This window comes from Scedosporium apiospermum (genome assembly GCF_000732125.1).
Source record: "Scedosporium apiospermum strain IHEM 14462 chromosome Unknown SEQ_SAPIO_0121, whole genome shotgun sequence".
NCBI lineage: Eukaryota > Fungi > Ascomycota > Sordariomycetes > Microascales > Microascaceae > Scedosporium > Scedosporium apiospermum.
In genome coordinates, this window is record NW_015971822.1 from 1,254,739 (window position 1) to 1,275,487 (window position 20,749).

General features: G+C 53.2%; 4 protein-coding genes across 4 annotated transcripts; 2 read left to right on the forward strand and 2 right to left on the reverse strand.

Moving 5' to 3' along the window:
• Positions 1-1,196: 1,196 nt before the first annotated feature.
• On the forward strand, positions 1,197-3,113 carry SAPIO_CDS8411 (uncharacterized protein; the record flags this gene model as incomplete). The annotated part of the gene is made up of 4 exons (XM_016790047.1): positions 1,197-1,305; positions 1,605-1,844; positions 1,948-2,414; positions 2,484-3,113. The coding sequence occupies 4 exons, from the start codon at positions 1,197-1,199 to the stop codon at positions 3,111-3,113; spliced, it is 1,446 nt and encodes a 481-aa protein (XP_016640310.1).
• A 1,061-nt stretch (positions 3,114-4,174) lies between these two features.
• SAPIO_CDS8412 (S4 domain-containing protein) lies at positions 4,175-5,900 on the reverse strand (the record flags this gene model as incomplete). Its single annotated transcript, XM_016790048.1, has 3 exons — positions 4,175-5,056; positions 5,132-5,713; positions 5,862-5,900. The coding sequence occupies 3 exons, from the start codon at positions 5,898-5,900 to the stop codon at positions 4,175-4,177; spliced, it is 1,503 nt and encodes a 500-aa protein (XP_016640311.1).
• Positions 5,901-6,671: 771 nt separating this feature from the next.
• On the forward strand, positions 6,672-8,158 carry SAPIO_CDS8413 (La domain-containing protein; the record flags this gene model as incomplete). Its single annotated transcript, XM_016790049.1, has 3 exons — positions 6,672-6,980; positions 7,073-7,932; positions 8,023-8,158. 3 exons carry the CDS (start codon positions 6,672-6,674, stop codon positions 8,156-8,158), a joined length of 1,305 nt encoding a protein of 434 aa, XP_016640312.1.
• A 5,562-nt stretch (positions 8,159-13,720) lies between these two features.
• Positions 13,721-19,370, reverse strand: SAPIO_CDS8414 (uncharacterized protein; the record flags this gene model as incomplete). Its single annotated transcript, XM_016790050.1, has 3 exons — positions 13,721-15,916; positions 15,989-17,202; positions 17,273-19,370. The coding sequence occupies 3 exons, from the start codon at positions 19,368-19,370 to the stop codon at positions 13,721-13,723; spliced, it is 5,508 nt and encodes a 1,835-aa protein (XP_016640313.1).
• Positions 19,371-20,749: the final 1,379 nt, after the last annotated feature.

The window sequence follows — 20,749 nt, forward strand, 5'->3', positions numbered from 1 at the left end:
CAGGAACGAACCACATCCATCGATCCTCCCCTCCCCTGGTCGCTCTCCAAATTAGGGGAAACAGCGAACAGCAACGAAAAAAAACCAATTTCAGTCGTCCATCACACCCAACCTTCTCATCTCTCGATCCTACCTCCTTCCTCGTGTCCAATTCTAAAAATCCCTTTCGCGTCATTCATTGACTTTTACATCTGTTTATCGTTCCCAACCTTCGGCTACAATCCTTTCGCCGTCTCGCCTCGTCGGCCAATTTCTTGTCTATCCCTTCCTCCTTCTTTCACTCTCTTCCTCACGGGTGGTAGCTTGCGACATTCCTCGTAGCCAGGCACTAGTTATCTCTACAAACAGCTTTTTGGTATGTGCAGGTGCTCTCTACCATCGGCTTCCATCCCCTATTCTGCGATATCATTAGTTCTCCATCAAGAAGAAGGCTATGGCTTTGTTGAAGAGCTTGAATGGCCTCGTGTCTCGACCCCTGAGCCATCACCCGATAGTCCCATTTCACGTTGGAGGATGTCTGAGTCTGGCGCTCTTTCCTGGGACAGACGGTTTGGTTTTGCGAGCCACTCTTGCCGCCTGCTCCTACATTTCCTTTTTAACCAGAGCTTGGGAAGCCGGACCTTGCACATTCCACCTGCACCGTGCTAATCTTCTCTTTACCAAACAGATACCCTCCATTTTTCTGCCTTCTAGAACCGTTCTACCTCGAGGTAGACCTTCCGCTTCTCGACACTTCATATAATCGTCATGGGTAAGAACTGGACCTGGGGAACATGCTCGATGCTTTCCAATTGCATAATGCTTGGCCTGGTGGCACCTGCCCTGTTCTAAACGGATCGGGTCCCACGCGACACACGCTGCCTGAATCGCCCGACCATGGTTTTTGTTTTGTTTGCTGCTTCTCCTGCTTGTCGACGCGTTGTCTTCTCTGAGATTTGTTGCGATTCATCTCTTTTGGTGTTTTGATACCTTTTGGCATCCGTCCAGCATCGACTATTGCAAAGCATCAATCTTCACCGAGCGCACAATTCCTCCAGGGGGCAGCATCCTTTGAGCCTAAATCAGAAAGAGACTCAATTTTCCATTCCCTGCGCAATGCCTGGCAATCTCATGGACCGGTTGAGTTCGCCTTCTAACACTGATTGGCACACCAACCGTTTACCAAGTCAAACACTCCCTCGGGCTTCTGCCAGATCATGGCTTCCGAATGCACATCGTTCGCTCAGTCGATCGCTTCGGCTTCGGCCTCGGTCCAAGGCAGAGAGCGAATCGACCCCTGTTCCACCGACTCAGCCGTCTCGGCTCGTGCGCGAGCCTGATGAAAAGATAGAGCTACCCACGGATCATGTCGAAACTGCGTCCGGTGACTGGCTTCCTGAGTACTCGGTCGAAGCCGCAGCGGTCGAAATTAATCTCTCGAAAGACGAGCATGATGAACCGCAGGAGAAGCAGCAACAGAGTGATCAACTAATAGATTCTCTCGATCCCTCGACAACAGCAGCCGGTCCCTCTGTTGCGGAGAAGGAAGCTAGCCGCCAGCCAAGCATGCAATTTGTGACTCGCTCCTGTTTTTAAGCTCAGATGCTAACTCTTACTGTTTACAGACCCCAACGGTTCCCCAACCCCTGGTGCCGAGGCGCCACAAGCTGGCAAGCAGCCTAATGAAGTTTCTGTCGGAGAAGAACTGTCTTCTAACACTGCCCCGGCAGCCCCCCAAGCTGTCAATGATCCCAGGAATGTTGTCCGCAGGAAGTTGACCGGATACGTCGGTTTCGCCAATCTTCCCAACCAGTGGCACCGCAAGAGTGTCCGAAAGGGTTTCAACTTTAACGTTATGGTTGTTGGTAAGTCAGCTGCTATTGATTGCCTGTCGGGTCTCCGCACGCTTTCACTGGCTGGGTGACCTTAGCTGTGGCCTTTGAATGTTCCCTAACAAGCAGGTTCTAGGTGAATCCGGCCTCGGAAAGTCGACTCTTGTCAACACTCTCTTCAACACCTCACTTTATCCTCCCAAGGAACGCAAGGGACCTAGCCACGATATTATTCCCAAGACCGTCACTATCCAGTCGATCAGCGCCGATATCGAGGAGGCCGGCGTTCGTCTTCGACTTACTGTTGTTGACACTCCCGGCTTCGGTGACTTCGTTAACAATGATGAATCGTGGCGACCCATTGTAGAGAATATCGAACAGCGATTCGATGCTTACCTCGATGCGGAGAATAAGGTCAACCGCATGAATATTGTTGACAATCGTATCCATGCTTGCGTCTTCTTCATCCAGCCCACTGGACACTCGTTGAAGCCTCTCGACATTGAGGTCATGCGCCGCCTTCACACCAAGGTCAACCTCATCCCCGTCATCGCCAAGGCCGATACTCTCACCGACGAGGAGATCATCAGCTTCAAGGCTAGGGTACGTTTCTATTCAGTGCAACCTGGGGCATTAATTGCCGCATATACTAATTACTTGTATTCCACATAGATTTTGGCCGATATCAAGTACCACGGCATCCAGATCTTCGAGGGACCTCGATATGAGCTCGACGATGAGGAGACCATTGCCGAGAACAACGAGATCATGTCCAAGGTCCCATTTGCCGTCGTTGGCGCCACCAACGAGATTACTAGCCCCGATGGTCGCAAGGTCCGTGGCCGCCGATACCCCTGGGGTGTCATTGAGGTCGACAACGAGGAGCACTGCGACTTTGTCAAGCTGCGACAGATGTTGATCCGAACTCACATGGAGGAGCTCAAGGAACACACCAACAACAACCTGTACGAGAACTACAGAACCGACAAGCTTCTTGCTATGGGTGTGTCCCAGGATCCAAGCGTCTTCAAGGAGGTCAACCCCGCCGTCAAGCAGGAGGAGGAACGCGCTCTTCACGAGCAGAAGCTCGCCAAGATGGAGGCCGAGATGAAGATGGTCTTCCAACAAAAGGTCTCGGAGAAGGAGAGCAAACTCAAGCAGAGCGAAGAGGAGCTCTATGCCCGCCATCGCGAGATGAAAGAACAGCTGGAGCGCCAGCGACACGAACTCGAGGAAAAGAAGGCACGTATCGAGAGCGGTCGCCCGCTGGAAGGCAAGAAGAAGGGATTCTCACTTCGTTAAGCCTCTTCATGACTCCCTTCTTTTGCGGTGCCCTCCTTACTACTTTATTTCGATTGATTTGTTTTTGTGTGTTTCGAGTACCTATGATGTCTCTTACAATACCACCCGCGCTGTGTTTTCTTTTGTTATCGTCTCTTCCACGGTTCTTCCTCAGACGCCCCTTTGTATTTTCTTTTTCTTTTTCTGTTTTTTTATCGCCTCCCACTTCTTTAATTACCGCAATTCCCTTTGCTTAATTTGACACCCGTCCACGATGGCGTTTTCTTATGACCCACACAAAAGAACTCGTTTGTTGTTTTTGACGGATGATGGGAATTCCTTTTATTTATTTTTTTGGCAATCGGATTTGCAGCAAAGGGGTCTAGGTGCAGGGAGAAGTGGTGGTATCGCAAACTCAGCCAGGGCAGCGAACAATTAGGGTTGTTATTGTTAGACGGGCGATGGAGACCCGAAGCCTCGTCTCGGCGACAATCGCTCGCGAGCATATCGGCAGGTGGCAGCCCGACTTTTGCATGTATCAACCCTGTACTATAAATACTTGTAGCTCCCTTAGGATGAGTGACACGATGGAAGTCTTTCTCTTTTTTTTTCTCTAACCGCGAACTTTGGAGAGTTGAGATGTGATTGTTGAGTTCTTGCTCCTTCGCTGAATGCTGTAAAATGTTCCCTCCTGCCATAGAGTTTCATTTCCACCTCAACTCACAGAATGCCCGTCACGTACATGAAGAGAGGAAGTGCTAGATCGGCTTCTGTCAATATCCATTTCTGACGGATGCAACCTTTGAATATGCCCCGGGCAGCCCCTCAATAGGAGAGCCCTTATATACTTCTCATATGATAGAGTACGAGAAGAAGTCAACAATAGGTGTAGGTATTTGGAAATAATATACATTGGGTACTTGTACAAGTACATAGATCGAACGCATCTAGATGTCGCCAGCCCATCAATCCTTCTCTACTCAACTATGATACATCATATATAAAGTGTACATCGGACACATAATAACCACACATTGTTCTGCTCCCTCGGATCTGACCAAAACCTAGAGGGGTGCAAGCTTTTACCTCCTCCTGAGGTACCACGTGTACGCGAGCTGATTAACATCGTAAGGGAAGGGGGTAGGGACCTCAGCAAGACCGCGACGGGCTACGGGGTGGCGGAGATAGACGGCAGCGCAGATGTTCTGGTTAACCTCGAGATAGCGGGGGATAAAGGCGAAAGGCTCGAGGAACTTCCTGGGTTGCCAGGGGGTGGCGTAGGGCTTGGACGGGTCGACGGGGTTCTCGTCGTCCTCCTCGTTGGCGCGGAGGATCTTGAGGAGCTTGTTCTGTTCCGTCTTGGAGAGGATGGCGGGGGTAGTCTCGGCGTCAGATTTGGGCGTCTCGGCGGATTCGTCGGGCTTGACCGCCGTGACGCCCGAGTCGTCGAGCTTGAAACGGGAGAGGTGGGTGGAGAGCTGCTCCATGAGGTCGTCGCTGGTCAGGTCCTCTGTGCGGCCGAGGGCGGACTTGCTCGCCTTGACGAAGGCTCGGAGCTCTTGCTTGCGCTTAGCGTTGAGGTCGGTATCCTCCTTGAGGATGGCCTTGGCCGAATCTATGAGGGCCTTGACCCGGCGACGCTGCTCCTTCTCTCGTTCCGCCTTGGGGATCTCGGAGAGGTCGGGCTCCTCGGCGGCTTCCTCGGCGGCGGCAACTACCTCTTCTGCCTGAGCTTCGGCCTGTTCGGCGGCCGCACCCTCTGCAGCTTCGACATCGGTGCCTTCTTCTAGCTCGACAATGGCCTCTTCTTCGGCAATGGTCTTGGCTTGCTCCTTCGCTTCCACCCTCTTGATGGCGGCCTCGAGGGACGCTTGGTTCTTGTCCTTGCCTGCCGCGTACATGACCTTGTCGGGGTCAACTTCGAACATGTCACCGGGGTTAAGTTGGTAGGAGCCGTATCGCATCTGCGTGAGAGCGCAAAATCGTTAGCTGCATTCTAATGGGGGTGATTTCGGGGAGTGTATGGTTCAAAAGATTACCTTCTTGCCATTGACCTTCACGGCACCGTGGATACAGAACTGCCTGGCTTGCCGAGGACTACTCGCGAACATGGCCCTGAACATGGCAACTTCAAGTCTCCGCTCGAGCGGCGCAAAGGCCATTTGCATGTAGGGCGTCATATCCTGAGTCGGCCTCTTGAGAAGCGCCCTCATAGACCGGGGGCCAGGTCTGAGGAACTTCTGTTTCGCAGCATCCCTAGCGTCCTCGGCCGCGAGCTGTTGTTGCCTCCTCAGTTCGAGAACCGAGAAGGTGTCTGCCGTCACGGGGCGTGGTGCGTTCGGGTCGTTGGGATCGTACTGCTTGCCAGAACCACGGCCTTCGGCCTGCTCCGAACCGTCGTATGAGGCGAGGTACTCAGGGGGCATCTCGACGGCGGCGGTGAGACGGCGATTAAATAGACGGTTCCAGCGCTTCTCACCGACGTGTTCGCCGTGGTAGGCACGTGTCATGGCTTTGGCTGCCCATTTTTGCTGGAAGAAGGTTTGCTGGTTTATGCGGACGGCAACTTCGTGTCTGTGGATGTTATAGAGATTGTATTTGTTCCAGGATTGCCGTAGTTTCTGCAGGAAGGAGAAAAAGGGGTTAGCTAGAGCGATTGGACCTGAGGGCCGGTCTCCTTATACATGAGGCCAAATCCAGAAAAGGTCGAATAGGGATGCGGCGGCGGGCGAGGAGAGTGAGTGCTTAAGCTAGGCAGGGCAGACTTACCGGCCGTCCTAGGACGTGGCGCTTCACAGCCTCTCTCATCTTGAAGAATTGACCAGCGGTGGATGAGAAGTGAGCTTGAGGAAAGCGGCGAGGAGAAAATGTATCGCCAGCATAAATGTCGTGACACCAATTTCTTGAGAGCTGCAGATAGAACCAAAAAATTTGGCGTCGAGGCGGTAAGTTCCGCGAAGATCTCTGTCGGGGGCTGGCAGCTGTCCTTCAGCTGTCAGCCAACATGACAGAGCGTAGCAAATCAGGGCCCGTCTTTATCTTTTTCTGCGGGGATGGCTTGGCTTCGGTCAAGGCGAGCAGGGGTGGTCCATGCTTCCTTATCCGCACCTGCTCACGTCTGTAGGGAAAAAGCGAGGAAAAAAGTCTGGCGAAAAAATGCACACTACGCGCAAACTGACTGCTTCGCTTCGAGGGATTGAAGAGTCAAACTCGACGGGTGCCTATTCCCAACTTGACATTTCCTTTTCTTCTATTCCGCTCGTCTCACTCGAGTCATACAGAGCACTATAATTCCTCGTAGACTAAAAGACTCACGACCTCACCCAGGGACTGGTTTTTGCGACGGATTTTTTTTTTTTTCTTTGGTTGCCAATCCAACCAACTTACACCTTCCTCGAAAAAAAAGTACCCCACATTCCCGCCACTTTTTGCGATTTTGATTTTCCTCGCGACGAAAGCCTCGATTCTTCTGCCCCCCACCAATTCTTCCTTCGTCACCAATTTTCTCTATTCTCAATTCACCCTCCCGATCCGTTGCTGAGACTTTCTTCAATTCTTACGGACTCATCTACGGACATCATGAGCGAGGAAGAAACCAAGCCGGTGCCTACTGAGGCTGCCGCCCCTGTAGCCGCCACCGCGGATTCTGAGACCACTGCGAAGCCAGAAACCTCTCAGGAGGTAGCCCCTGCTGCTGCTGATGCGCAAAAGGACAAGGACGCTGCCGACGAAAATGCCGCGGCCAATGCGGAGAAGGAGGCTCCTCCCAAGCCCGCGAACATCCTCAAGACAACCGCCCAGATCAATCGTGAGGACCATACCAAGAACGTCAAGTCGGATCCCAAGCTACTCCCCGTCACCGATGACCCCGTAGCCATTCGCAGCCAGGTGAGTCACATACATTCGGCAATGGCGTTGTCATGCATATCTACCCCCTAGCGCCGTTACCGGTAGATTGCTAACCATCGTGATCTTATTAGGTCGAGTATTACTTCGGCGACTCCAACTTGCCTCGTGATAAGTTTATGTGGGAATCCACTGGAGGAGAAGAGAACAAGCCAGTCTCCATCAAGACCCTCTGCTCCTTCCAGCGAATGCGCCGATTCCAGCCCTACACTGCCGTCGTCGCTGCCCTCCGTGAAAGCTCCCGCCTCGTTGTCGGTGGTGAGGAGGGCGAGGAAACCATCAAACGAAAGTACCCCTACAAGCCCAGCAGCGATCGAAAGAAGGCCGCTGAGGCCGCGAGTGTCTACGTTAAGGGATTTGGTGACGAGGTTGCCACCACCCAGTTCGACATTGAGGCTTTCTTCGCCCAATATGGTCCTATCAACTACATCAAGTTGAGGCGCACCCCCGAAAAGCTTTTCAAGGGCTCTGTCTTTGTCGAGTTCCAGGACGAAGAACTCGCGAAGAAGTTCATTGAACTTAGCCCCAAGTGGAAGGATCATGACTTGAAGATCATGACGAAGAAGGCGTACTGTGACGAGAAGAACGAATTGATCAGGGACGGCAAGATCCAGCCGAGCTCTTCCGGTAAGCCATTCTTCGAGGGACGTGAGGGTGCCTCCCGAGGTCGTGGTCGTGGTCGTGGTGGACGGGGCAATGGACGTGGTGGTCATGAGTCCACCGATCCCAACGACTGGAAGAAGCGCCGGGATGAAGATCGAAAGAACGGCTTCAATGATCGACGAGGTGGTCGTGGTCGTGGCCGAGGTCGTGGATTCCGTGGTCGGGGTCGTGGCGGCCGTGGTGGTCGCGATGGCCGTGACGGTCGTGATGACCGCCAGAACGGCGATGACAAGAAGCCTGCGCAGGAGCGCAAAGAGCATGATGTTAATGGGTACGTTACAGCCTGCCCCTCTCCCTCGTCCGTTTTCCTTTACTATTCTCAAGGCATGGTTGTTTCTAACTCTAGTGTTTCTATCAACAGTGTCAAGCCGCGAATCAATGCTACCGAACCTCCCAAGGCGGCTTCGGAGACCAATGGAAAGCGAGCCCGTGACGATGATGGAGCTGCGGGTGAGCGGCCTGCTAAGAAGGTGGATGTCAAGGCGGAGGCGGCGTAACCTCGCCTCGACGATAGAAGCAAGGTTGGCCATGGATTGATTAAGTTCGAAAATAAGAGGTTCGATGGATTACGACTGGTTACGCACTATTCTGCTCCGGGATACCCCGAGCGGAGCAGTCCACTTTGCTATATCTGTTATTATCATTTGGTACGGCGTTTCAGGGGGTTTCTGGAATCAACTCGTGTACTACAATTTTAAAATACCACAATCTGTGCCGGGGCTCATCCCAAGTTCCGGTCTACAAAGGGCTTGTTTTTTGATACCATTTCGTGGTATGGGCTGCCAGTTATCTTGACATGGTCTAGCGTATTGATGGATTGGAAGGCGACAAATTGGTCCCTGTGGATAGGAGATACCACTGGTCACGGTGGGTGACCACTACCGCTCCTCGAGGACTAGGTAGAGAATATCTTATTGCTTCAATTCAAAGGAGTTCGGATAGTATGCCCAAGACATTCCGTCGTGTCTGCTTCGTTATGAGATGTAGCATGCCCCTTCGTTATGACTCTGCTGTTAGGTGATTGTAGGCTCGCCGGGTCGAGGTTGTTATGGACTAGGCATAAAACCTATGTTGGCCGATAGTCGCCATAGGTGACTTGGAATATGCGTGACACCTTCGCCAAAGGTCGCGAGGGGCAGGATCGTCTGGGCTCCTTTCTCGGGCAGAGGAGTAGGGAGATCTTTGCTAAGGCTCGCCGGCTGGGTCGCGATCACGATTCTTCTACGGGCTACCCCAGAGAAAAGGCGGGATGCGAATCTCAGGAGCCGGTAATTCGAGAGATGGGAACAGGTTAACGTTTTAAAGGGGGTGTGGACTAGGGTTGCGGTCGGGCGCTTGATGTCTGTCGTCGAGAGAGGCAAGAAGTGTGCGGAGCCTAGACATGTATAGATTCAACGGCATTACCCCTTCAAGCATTCTTTTGGCTTTTATGCAACTTGAAGATCCTCTTAAGGTTATATAGGAAAGGGAAAGGAACGGGGAGAGTAGAGTACCCTACGTTTACGGGATGGAATGATGAATCGACGAGGAGCAGAGAGGACACAGGAGGCACTTCGAACCATCGAACTGCGGTATTTCTAGCACTTACTCGAGATATCGCATTACCAGAACAGCGAACAGTCGTTGGATCTTCGATCTCGGTGCGGAGAAGGGACTTGCAATCGTGAATTCGTCTTGAAGTTACCGTAGTCGGAGATGGTGGCAACTAACCATGCCACGGCGAGAGTATCGGCTGGGCTATCTTCGATTATAGCGAGAGTAACAGATAAGGTAGGGCCCCAGAACGACGTAGATTTCCCGGACGCCCATCGAGGTTCGTGATGGATTTGATTCGAAGACGTTTCGTCAAGGCGCGGTGTGAAGACAGGCGAGGATACCCCCTGAATGGGAGGGTTGAGGGTGGAGGAAAGGCGAATAGATGATAATAGAGATGAATCCACCGATAGAGGCAAGCAAAGAACATCGTAAGAGTGTAGGGACTTATCATCGAGTGTTTTAAGAAGCCTCTGAGAAAGTACGACTGTACTTAAGGTACAGAGAATGGTCGAGTAATCGAGGAGAGACACGGGATCGAGGAAATGTTCAAGGATTAAGGGGGGGGAACCAGGCTCAAGGCATCATCAGCAAACTCGTGCCTCGTTGTAACATGCCTACAGATAACGAGGATAATAAAACAGAGCAATGAAGGGTGTCTTTGGTCCGACCTCTTCAAATTACGCGCCCAGCCACTCGGTGAGAGATCATCTCCGGACGAAGCGAGGGATCAGAAAGCCCCTTACCACGAGGAACAACATCGTCACCTACTCTCCACGACTTCCTGGTTCAGAGAAAAGGAGACAGGCAATATTTGCAATAATTAGCATTTTGTTTGTTAACCCTATCCGGCCTTGATGTATTATTCTGGTAGTATAATCTGCAAAACTCATGGAGAGTTCTGCGTGTGTTGGTTCGAAGGCCCAGCAGGACGACAATAGCCGCCGACATGACGCTCAAAAGTCGCTTCTGCCACAAACAAATTCGAATTTAACGGTGCCGTGATATTGATGTCCAAAATTAATCGAGATTTATCAAAATATACGGAATGTATTGAAGCTGGAAATTATCCTGGGTCATGCCTTCCGCTCCTTGCCCGACGAGATCGATAAGACTGCTCTTTGCCTCTTTCTATTTGCCCTGGCACCCAAACATCCCCAGCCCGTACCCTCCTCCGCAATGTTTCGAGATCTGGTCGTTGTTTCCTGGTCCTCGGCCAAGAGCAAATTTTGCTCAAAATCTCTTCACTATTGGACGAAGATGCAGCGGTGCCGCTTCATCAAGGACCTTGATGGTCAACCCGGATGGCTCAGATCCCCCTTTCCTTCTCCTCTCTCCATGGCTCCTTCCAGTGATGTTGTCTCAGTGCCTATCATGTATCTTTCCCATAGTAGGATTCGTAGAGAAAGACGTCTGGGGATCGAGTGATCTCCGCCGGGAGTGACTCCCGTCCATCGGGCAGGAACTGGCATTGCGGTAATTGCCCGTCTCAAAGGCTTTTCTGGGCGAGTATAAGGGCCCCGAAGCCTCCATCCTGAGAGTCTCTTCGACTCTCACCTGTTTTCGTCCCCCAAAACATCGCGAGTCCTGCCTCGCCAGCCAGGCCAGCCAGGCCAGCCAGGCGTGCCGAGGCCAACAGCCAGCAGCTGCGGTATTACGAGGCAGACTGTCCATCCCCACGAATCAGTCTTCCGTCCCAGCCAATTACTCGTTACACCGGTGACCAGGAGGATCAAGCATTTCCGCCTTTGGTCAGTCGCTCTCGCTCACGCTCTCCCCATGAGGGAACCCTGTCCGGCGCTCAGGATGCTGGACTTATTTCTCCTAGCTGGCTGAGGCATCGTGTTGCCCAGCTTCCAATATTCTCCCACGCTTTTCTTCGACCCGAATGAGCCGCTATGCCGAGCCTTCACTGCCCACTGCTCGCTTCTCACTGCCTATTCCCGGTCAAGCCTCCCACGCCAGCCTGTTCTCTTCTTCTCTTCTTCCTCGTCCCCCTCCCTCCATCCCTCCCTCCATCCCTCTCTTCCCACCGCAGCTGGCTGCTGTGCCCTTCCAATTACGTCCCCCCCCCGACTTCTGGGTCTACTGGCCGCCGCCATGGGTTTCCATGACAAAGTGCTTAGACGGATAGTCCAATATCCCTTCCAATCAGTGACTGGGTCTAGCTTCCTCCCACCTCCCACCATCTGGATCCATGTCATCCCACCCATCCTGTTGTGCACCCCCACCCCATTTCGTCGAAGTATCGAGTTACCGATCCAAGGCAGTCCGTCGTCCATGATTTCATGCGCGTCGACGTGGACGTATAGGCATGTCATGCCGTTCGACCATGAGGGTGGTACGCCCCATTAGTCCCTCCACCTACGCCTGTTAGCCTGCTGCACTCATGGTCATCCTTGGAAGCCACACCAATACCGTCTGTCGATCCTATTCCAAGTACAGTTCCGAAGGGTGTTCCGATGACATAGTTTGATTGGATTAGAAAACCTACATCCAACCCCACGACTGTGCCGAGAAGGGCAGCTCGCATACCAGCTCCAAAGCCGTCTCCGAGCGTGGGAAGCGGAACGAAACCCTGGTCCTGGAGCCCACTCCCGTGCCCATTTTCCTAGTGTTACCCCGTACTGGTCGAGTTTTCCTTTGTCATTTGAATCCATTTTGCTGTCTCCAACTTAGGCGAGATGTTGGGGGTTGATCCTGTTCCCCCTTGCATCTTGTTTCCTTTGTGGGTCGACCTTTTACTGATTGCGTCCAAGTTACGTTTGCTAGGCAGACCTAACAGGGCGAGCATCTCTAAAAGATGGCCTCTCACAAAAGAGCTAATGTAAGCTCGTCCGAGGTCGTACTTTTTTCGGGACTCGCTGCACACATCGCACTTGCATCAGGCACGTCTTCTAATCGCTGTGGAGTACTAGCCCGCAGTAGTGCTGGGTCTTCGGCGGTATCAATCTATCACGAGCCAATGACGGCCGGATGCACCCCATTTACTTTACTGCCCTCCGCAGAGCCAGGTTTTTGGAGGGTGGGTGTAGCTTCCAAAAAGGCACATGGTTCCGTTGACCATCCGCGATGACCCGGTCCACAGCTTCGTACACGGTCAGCACCCCCATGAAGGCCCTCGTCTCCACGGACTCCCACGCTAGACTTTCGAAAGCTGCGAGATCATTCGCTCTTTGCGCCTCTCGCCAATATGCACTCCCACTTTTCCATCCGCATCGGCCGTTTCCTAGCGGGTATACTAATAGATATCCGACAATAGTCGCGTGAAGGGATGTAGAACTGACACGCACAGGCTGCGTGGGGTTATCCGAGGGTTTAGGTCGTAAGACTTTGAAGGTCGGGCAGAACTGGGCAGCGGGAAAATGTATAAAGGGAGCAGTTGTCTCTCCCTCGAGATGGTTCTTCTTCTCCTCTTTTCTCCGTAAGACAGTCTTGTCACATTCAGATATCCACGCAATAAAAAGCATCATCAACCACCTTTTTCAAATTTTTCGGTTTTTAAACCTCCCAAACACAATCAACATGGACCCCTGGTATGTGCTCGCATCAAACCCATCGCCGGACTATCTCTAGCATCATATTGCTGTCCGCTGTGTGAGCGGAATCAATGCTAACCTGAGCTAAATAGCGCTTGCTCCACCTGCGGATCTCACTCCGACTGCACCTCTTGCAGCTGCTGCTCTGTAAGTGAACCCACCCCTTCCCCCCCCTTGTTCCCTTTCACGAATCATGAGCATTAGAGCTCCGGTCCCGGTCCCGGATCCGGGTCCGGAACAGATGTCATGTGGCATGTGGCATGTAACTAATCCATCCGGGTTGATAACAGCACTAAACCACCCACCATGTTTACTTCACCTTGAGCTGTCGCCTCTCCGAATACGCCCCGCTATGAGTTCGATACCACTGTCATTACAGTTTCAGTGAGGCGGGGGGCGATCTCCTTCCCGGCGACCAAATCTTTTCCTCTGATGGATCGGTGATACAACAAAAGCCAAGACGAGCCGAGTTCATTCCTGGCCGGCGGGGGAACACGGAGGGTAGATGGCCTTTTTGATTGTTTGATTGGGGGAGATGGACGTTTGCATGCTTCACTGATGAGAAAATTGGGAGATGGGATTTTTTCGTTTCATTGGACAATTACTTTACTCTGTGTGTTTCTTCGTCTGGGTTACTTGACGGGGACACGCCGGTAATAGACGATAAATCTCTTCTCTCTACCATCTCTATTTTTAAGATCCAAAGGTGTTCTGATGTGATGACTTGGTGAGTGTCTGGAGCTCCGAGTTTTGTTTGTTTGAGTTGGTGTAGCCTTGTTGTTGGAGGTGAGTTCAAGATGAAAAGGAGAGCTGAAAACTCATGGCTACCTTAATAGTATTGATGATGAAAGAAAGTTGGCTTGATGCTGAAAAGCAGAATGGTATCTCAGAACAAAACAACACACACAAGATACATAGGAAATGATAGACTAGGTACACCGGAAGCAACATCTCATGTCTTCACACTTCACACCTCCGCCTTTTCACTTACATCCTTATCGAACCCTGCCTAGCCATATCCTGGCTCTCCGCGACTCGGATAGCATGAAGCGCCCTCGCATTCTCCACCCTCTGAATCCCCATCTTCTCCTCCCAATCAAACAAAGCAGCCGCCTTCCTCCCCTCCGCCTCCAACTCCATCTCCGAAACAGCTCTACACCTCCCCAGCTTCTCCTCCGTAACGGCCTTCTCATGCGCTACATCCGCCTTCTGCTCCTCCCTCTTCCGGCGCATACTTCCCTCGAAGAGTGACTCCTCCAACTTCGCCCGCTCCTCTAACGCCTGTAACTCCTCGCGCTGTTTGCCTTTCCGCGTAAGAGCCTCGTAATCCGCCTGCGCGCGGTGGATCTGCGCCTGGATGTCCGCTAGGGCGCGCATCCGGCTGATGGCGATGGCGTGGTCTTCTTGCTCCATGGCCAAGCGCGCGAGACGCGCCTTGCGGGCTCGTTCCTGCGCGAGTATGTCCGGGGGTAGACCGACGGCGCCTTCGGGCTGAGCTCCCTCATGGGCGTAGAAGATATCCTCGCAGCGGTTAGCGCGGAGGAGCCAGTAGAGCTGTTCGGAGTGGTGCGTGCGGAGGATGCGTCGGACGTACAGGGTGGGGGAGTACGTGTGCGTGCCATCGGTGTATAGGTTGAAGGGCTTGTTGACGTGTTTCCACATGCCGGATTTGAGGAGCGTGCGGGTCGTTATGACGGGTTCGGAGGATTCGAGGGAGAGGTGGAGGGCGGACTTGTTGTCGGATTTGATGGCGATGTCGCTTCCGTTTTCGATGAGGTGGGTCATTACTTTTTCGAGGGTGCGTTCCCGGGCGGCGTCGAGTGGTAAGGAGTTGTTGCTGCCTGCGGCGTGGCGGCAGACTTCGGCGAGGGCCGTACGGCCGCCGTGAAGCGGACTCGGGAAATCCGGATCGTGGCCGTATTTCATAAGGACCTGGAGAGCCGGGAGATTCAATTCCCTCGCGGCGTTGTGCAAGGAACCGTCGTTCCTCGACGCCCCAGCCGCAAGGATGTTAGTCATGATCTGTATAGAGACGTCGCCCCCTAGCCCCACGGCCATGGCTAAGGGAGAAGCGCCCGTCGCGTCCGTAATGCCGTCGACCTCCGCGCCGTGCTCGAGGAGGGATTTGACGACGTCTTGCCGGCGGGAGCGGATGGCGAGCATGATTGGGGAGATACGTGTGATTTTCGTTTCGAAGTTGACTTTGGCGCCGCGCGAGAGGAGGAGGTCGAGGACGGCTGTGCTGATGCGCTTCTGCGGCTGGAGAAGGGCCCAGGTGAGGAGAGTGACGGGTTCTTCTTCGACGTCGGGGAGGACGCGGCAGAGGACTATTTGGTCGTGGTAGTAGCCTGCGTCGAGGAGGAGTTGGAGGATCTCCACTGAGCGGGGATATCGCTCGAGCGCGAGGACGAGGATGGGGCTTTGGATGGGGTGGGGGTACATGACGTCTATTCTCGTTCCGTCCTTATCGTAGTCGACTAGGGTGCTGATCAAGGCTATGGCGTCGTCTTCGTCTAGTTCGTCGTTATCGAAGACGTGGGAAAGGGCTATAGAGAGGGTTTCGGGCGTTGGGTCAGAGGACGGCTCTCCGCCGAGAAGGGTATCGACCCAGGAGAGTTGGGCTGCTGATGCTGCGAGACGCAGTGGCTTGCCCTGGTCGTAGTTTGCGTCGACCCCGTGACTAACAAGCGTCATGACGAAGGAGTCTACGAGTTCGTGCGGCTTGGTCGATGCTAGCTCCAAGATAGTCGTGAGGGTGGCACCGCTCGTTCGTTTTCCGGGCGAATTGTCGAGGAGGATTTGGAGGACCGTAGCGCCGTCGCTGGAGAACCAGATGTCTGCGTCTTCCCTCTTGAAAGTTGAAGTCAGGACGTGGTCTAGTTCGTCGCTAGGATCGACGCCCTTGAGAAGGCGACCAAGAATATGGGTTGAAGTTCTCGCTGCAGTGTCAATGATGGCTTTGCCCCTATTATGGAGTGGGGATGCGCCGTGATCGAGGAGGAAGTCGATAAGATCGGCGTCGATATCCTCTTCATTGACGACTTCTATCAAGGTTAGATGTAACTCGGACGTCACTTGGAGACCGGCCTCAAAGAGCCATTCAATGGCTGTCCGCCGTGTCTCTCGGCTCAACTTCCAGCTAGCCTTTAATGCCTGTGAAAGTGTGCCAGCGCTTGGTTTCTCCTTTGTTGGGCTGATGTTAGCATTTGATCAGGCAAATTCTTTTTAAGAGTAGAGGAAAGAGAAAGGTCTTACCTGGTTGAGATCTACAAGCTCACGGCCCAGGAGCAGCTCCAAATTGGGTAAAATTGCGCTTCTCACAGCAGCGCAGACAGCCTCGCCATCGTGATAATTCAAGTTCGCGCCCGCTGCCAAGAGCACTCGAAGCATTTCATGGCCTGCCTCTCCATATCGCGCCGCCGAGACGAGCTGCTCGTTGACGACATCCCCTGTGACGCCCCTGCGTAGGAGGATCTCTAGGATTTCCGTCCGGACCTTCAAGTCCCCCACTTCGGTAGCCGCCTGGAATGCCTCTTCTAGTATTTCCTTCTTTGGCTCCGGCATACCGGCCAAGAGCAAGGACAGCATCTCCGGGGATCCCGAGCGACTTGCCTTGACGATGCCTTGGCTGTCGCAGTCTGCGAGGCTCGCGCCGGCTGAAGTTAGGAGTCTTCCTAGTTCATAATCGACGTCGCTTACGGCAGTTAGGAGGCCCGAAGAGATGGATTGCTTTCCAACGATGTTGCTGCTCTTTAGGAGGAGCTCGGCAATCTTCAGCCTTTCCGGTCGGTCACTAATTTTCATGGCTTGCAGGAATGACTTGTCGGTAGCTCGGATAGGCGACTTGGCTTTGTCGAGGAGGAGGCCGACAATGGCGGGGCTCTCTTTGCGGATAGCCTTCATGAGGGCAATCCCATCCGATGTGTCGGCGTGTTCTGTGAGAAGAGTGAGAAGTGGCATGTCATTAGTATGCGCATCAATGCAATAGGCCAGAGCTCGGGTGGCTTCTAGCTTGGGCGCTCCAGCATCGATGAGCCGCTTGACAAAGGTGAGTCTGTTTGCGGGATCCTTGTTATGGATTGCATGGGGGAAGGCGAGCTGCAAGGATTGTTTGGTAGGTTTCGCATGGAGGAGGGGATCGACGATGCGGCTGTCTGCCGAACCGATGGCTAAACATAGTGCTCGGGCTTTGAGAGCGTTGACGTCGGCCTTTGCGGAAAGGAGGGTGTTTAGGGTCGAGAGAGATAGATTATCGTCTTTTGTTTGCGACACCGCAGTCACTTCGAGGACTAGGGCTTCATCGAGGTCGCCTTGTGTGAGGATGGGCAGGAAAGCCTGGAGTTTAGTGGTCTTGGATTGCGTGGAAGGAAGCTTCATTAATTCAGAGAGATGTTCTCTCATGAGCTCGGGTGAAGGTTTCGAAAGCTTCAATAGGAGTTTGACAATTGTTGGATCCGAGTCGTTTATGGCTAACAAAAAGAAACTGTTAATAGAAACATTCTGAGAAAGACATTAGAAAGTTCCAAAACTCAGGCATACCTAGATTAATAGCCGCGCCATTCTCAAACTGGACATCAGCTTTAGCTTGTTCCAAAAGCAAGCGAAGCATCCTAACATCAACGGGCTTGGACGAAAGTGTCACCAGGACCGCCGAGGAGATATTTTCCTGTCCGGTCTTTGCAGCGCCAGCATCCAAGAGCAAGACCATTGCTTCCCTTCTAGCATCAACGTCTTCGATCCTCATCGCACTCGTGACAGCATTCGCAGCCGTGGCAGGCGATGCAGCGCCGACGAGGGTACGGATAAGGCCCATGTCACCTTGCTGTATGGCAACAGATAACCCAGCACCATCGCCAAAGTTGACGCTTGCGTTGTGAGCAAGCAGAATGGATATTAATCTCTCGTCGCGCTCCGCCGGTTTCTTTGAGATGGCCTCCTGTAGTGCCACGTCGAGTGGCTTGCCCGAGAGACCAACAAGAAGGAACGCCTCGACGATGGTGTACCGAGCATCGTCCGCGGACAAGACACATGCGGCGGGAAATATTTGACCCAACGTCTCGAGAGACGGCTTCGCCGAGAGGAGCAGCTTCGTCATAGGAACATCGCCGCGGGTCACGGCAATACTGAAAGCGAGGCCTCCCTTATGGTCCACCGAAGCGACGTCATGACGATCGTACAGCTCTGCTGAAGCAGTAATAGGAGAGCCATTAAGTTCAGAACCTTTTCCCTTTGGAAAGTGCGGAGTGAGTAGTAAACGTGCGGACTCGATATCTCCAGCTTCGACAGCATCGATGAGAGCATTATGCAGGGGTGTTCCGTTGGCGCCGCGGCGGAGCAGTTGAGTAAGAATCAAATGACGACACTCGTACGAAACATTGGCCGGGAGCAATTCGACGCACTCGGAAGCGTAGAGGGAGGAGAAGCTAGAGGATCCGGAAAGTAGGGCATCGACGAGGCTATACCGGCCTTTGGATACAGCGTTACGGACAACAAGGCCGTTCTGGAACGTCGGGGATGCGCCATACTTGATTAAAAGGCTAACGAGTTCAAGGAATTCGGAGGAAACTGCGTGGATCAAGCCGATATCAAGAGCTTCGCCCGCAGCGCCTGCGCAAAGGAGCAGTTCGGCGAGTGCGAGTTTCTCATTGGGGCTCATGTTCAATTGGGTAAATAGAAGGGTGACGGCCTCGTCTAAACCTGGTCGCTGGGGAGGCTGGTTGCTCATGACTATGGCGAGAGCAATGTCGCGCCTCCCCTGGCCGATTGCGATTCTCAGGGCTTCGGCGTTGTTAAAGCTGCCGTCGGCGGAGGACCGACTGAGACGCAAAACGGTCTCGAGGCATCCCGCCCTCGACGCATCAACCATGGCTTGAGACAGGCAGATTGGGGGCGGTCTGCCATTAGAGCGCAAGACGAGACTCACAAGCTCGTGGTTGCCCCCCTCAACGCAGAGTTTGCGAAACTCATCTTGCGCGACCGTCGAATCGCACACTCTGGCCCCATAGCGTAAAAGAATCTCAGTCATCGCGATGTTGCGCAGCTGGATTGCCAGCGCTACCGAAGCATCCAGGGATGCTGGGTCGGCAAACGGGACAAGAACGCTGACGACGTCAACGGGACCACGCTGCACGGCTTCCTTGAGAACCTGGCCTCGTTCCTCGAAGCCATTCTCGTAGCTCTTCCTCCTAGAGTGCAAGAGATTTTTACTCTTTTGTCGGGGAGGAACATCAAGTCCGCCGCCTGCTCCTCCGAGCTGGGCGACAAGTGCCTCGACAACGCCGGGAGAAGCCGACCCACTCCGGATGTAGTCAAGGAGGGTCTCAAACACGAGACGGGCGGACTTGGCGGACTGAGCTTTTTTGGAGGTAAAGGAGCGTTTAAGCAGAGGGTTTGAGAAGGATGATGAAAGGGACGGTTGCCCCGGCGGAGTGGATGCGGTTTGCTGGCGGTACCGAAACAGAAGTTGTTCAGCCACACCATCGTCGCCGGGGGTCCGGAATGACGGGGCTTGATCGGGCCGGGTTAGTGGTGGTGGTGCGGAGGAAGGTTGAAGGTCTAAAAGGGCCCAGTCGTTGGCGAGCTGGATTATGCGCCGTTGCCGGTCGGAGGGAGAGGGGATTGCGGAGGAGGAAACCATCGTGTGAGGTGCTGATGGTGCTGATGGTGCTGGGGGTGCTGGGGGTGCTGGGGGTGGACGTAACGGCGGCTGAGGAAGCGGTGCCATCTTGTTAAGGACCAGCATCGCGAATCTTTTGGAAGCCACAGACACCGGTGAGGGGAATAAGGTTTGGGATGGCAGAAGCGACGGTTTATCAGGAACCAGAGCCAGAACGTGGGAAGAAAAGAAAAAAAAAAAAAAAAAAAAAAAAAAAAAAAAAAAGGAAAAAAGAAAAAAAGGGCCGCGAGAACGTGACTTCGCACTCGGACTCAAGCGAGGCAGGCGCTACCTGCAACGGTTCGAGGCAGACTCTGCGACCCTCGAAATAGAATCTCCCGGTCAGTATAGCCGTGGACAAGGCTGCATGACCAACAGGTTGTTTCGAAGGTTTCTGAGGCCCCCCAGGTTTCTGGCTTCTTTGCCGAATCCGGTCAGGTGAGAAGAGATGAGCCGATTTGATTGATGGATGCGCCAGGGGTAACAAGATTTGATGGTGATGGATATTATCCTGAAGGGTTTAATTTCCCCAACATTCAAGGGACTGAGTGCATCCCAAGATCCCAAGGGAAGGACGTGGTTTGGGGAACCGGAGCAAGAAGGATTTAGTTTCTGAGATTGATGCTTCGAAAGAGGGCATAAAAGAGGCCCAGGCCTGTTGTTCGTATCACATCAATGGCTCAATGACGGCGATGGCGGCTTGGGACACTGCAGAGTGAGCATAGCCACACTGCGCCGTTAAATGCCACCTCGACGCGTGGGAATGAATCATTGCAAGTCGAGGTACGCACCACGATCTATTTCTTTCTCGATCAATTGGCAAGGACCTGCCAAATTTTAAGACTGTGCCTGATCGGCGTCGAAGGATCAATCCAGGGCTTCGCTAGGCTCTGACAGCTCTGCCCCCGGGTCGGGATCGTAAGCTCTGACGCGGCCGCTAAAACATCAATTGCGGGTTCCTGAGCGATTCTCGTTTTCGCTCTCGCTTTCGTTGCCAAGAAAAAATGTCGTCGTATTGCAAGGTTTTTGAGTGTCTCGACTCGGTTGAAAGACTTAAAGATGCCGCTGTCCGTCCGTTCTTTTCGTGCCCATCACCAACCTGTCCTTGGCTTCCTCTCTCGCTGCCATTGAGAACATCTTAATTCGATAGAATTACCATCGATCCCAATGCAGCTTTCCTCGCCAACTCGCAATCTTATTTGACCGCTGTTTTTTTTGAGAGACGTAAGTGCGACCCAACATCTAGACCGTGGCCGTGGGCCTGCACAGCCCCCAAACTTGCCGAACCAAGGACCTCTGTACAACTTCAGGTTAAACGAGTGTGTTTGACGGCAAAATCGGCTTCCAATGTCATTGAAAAA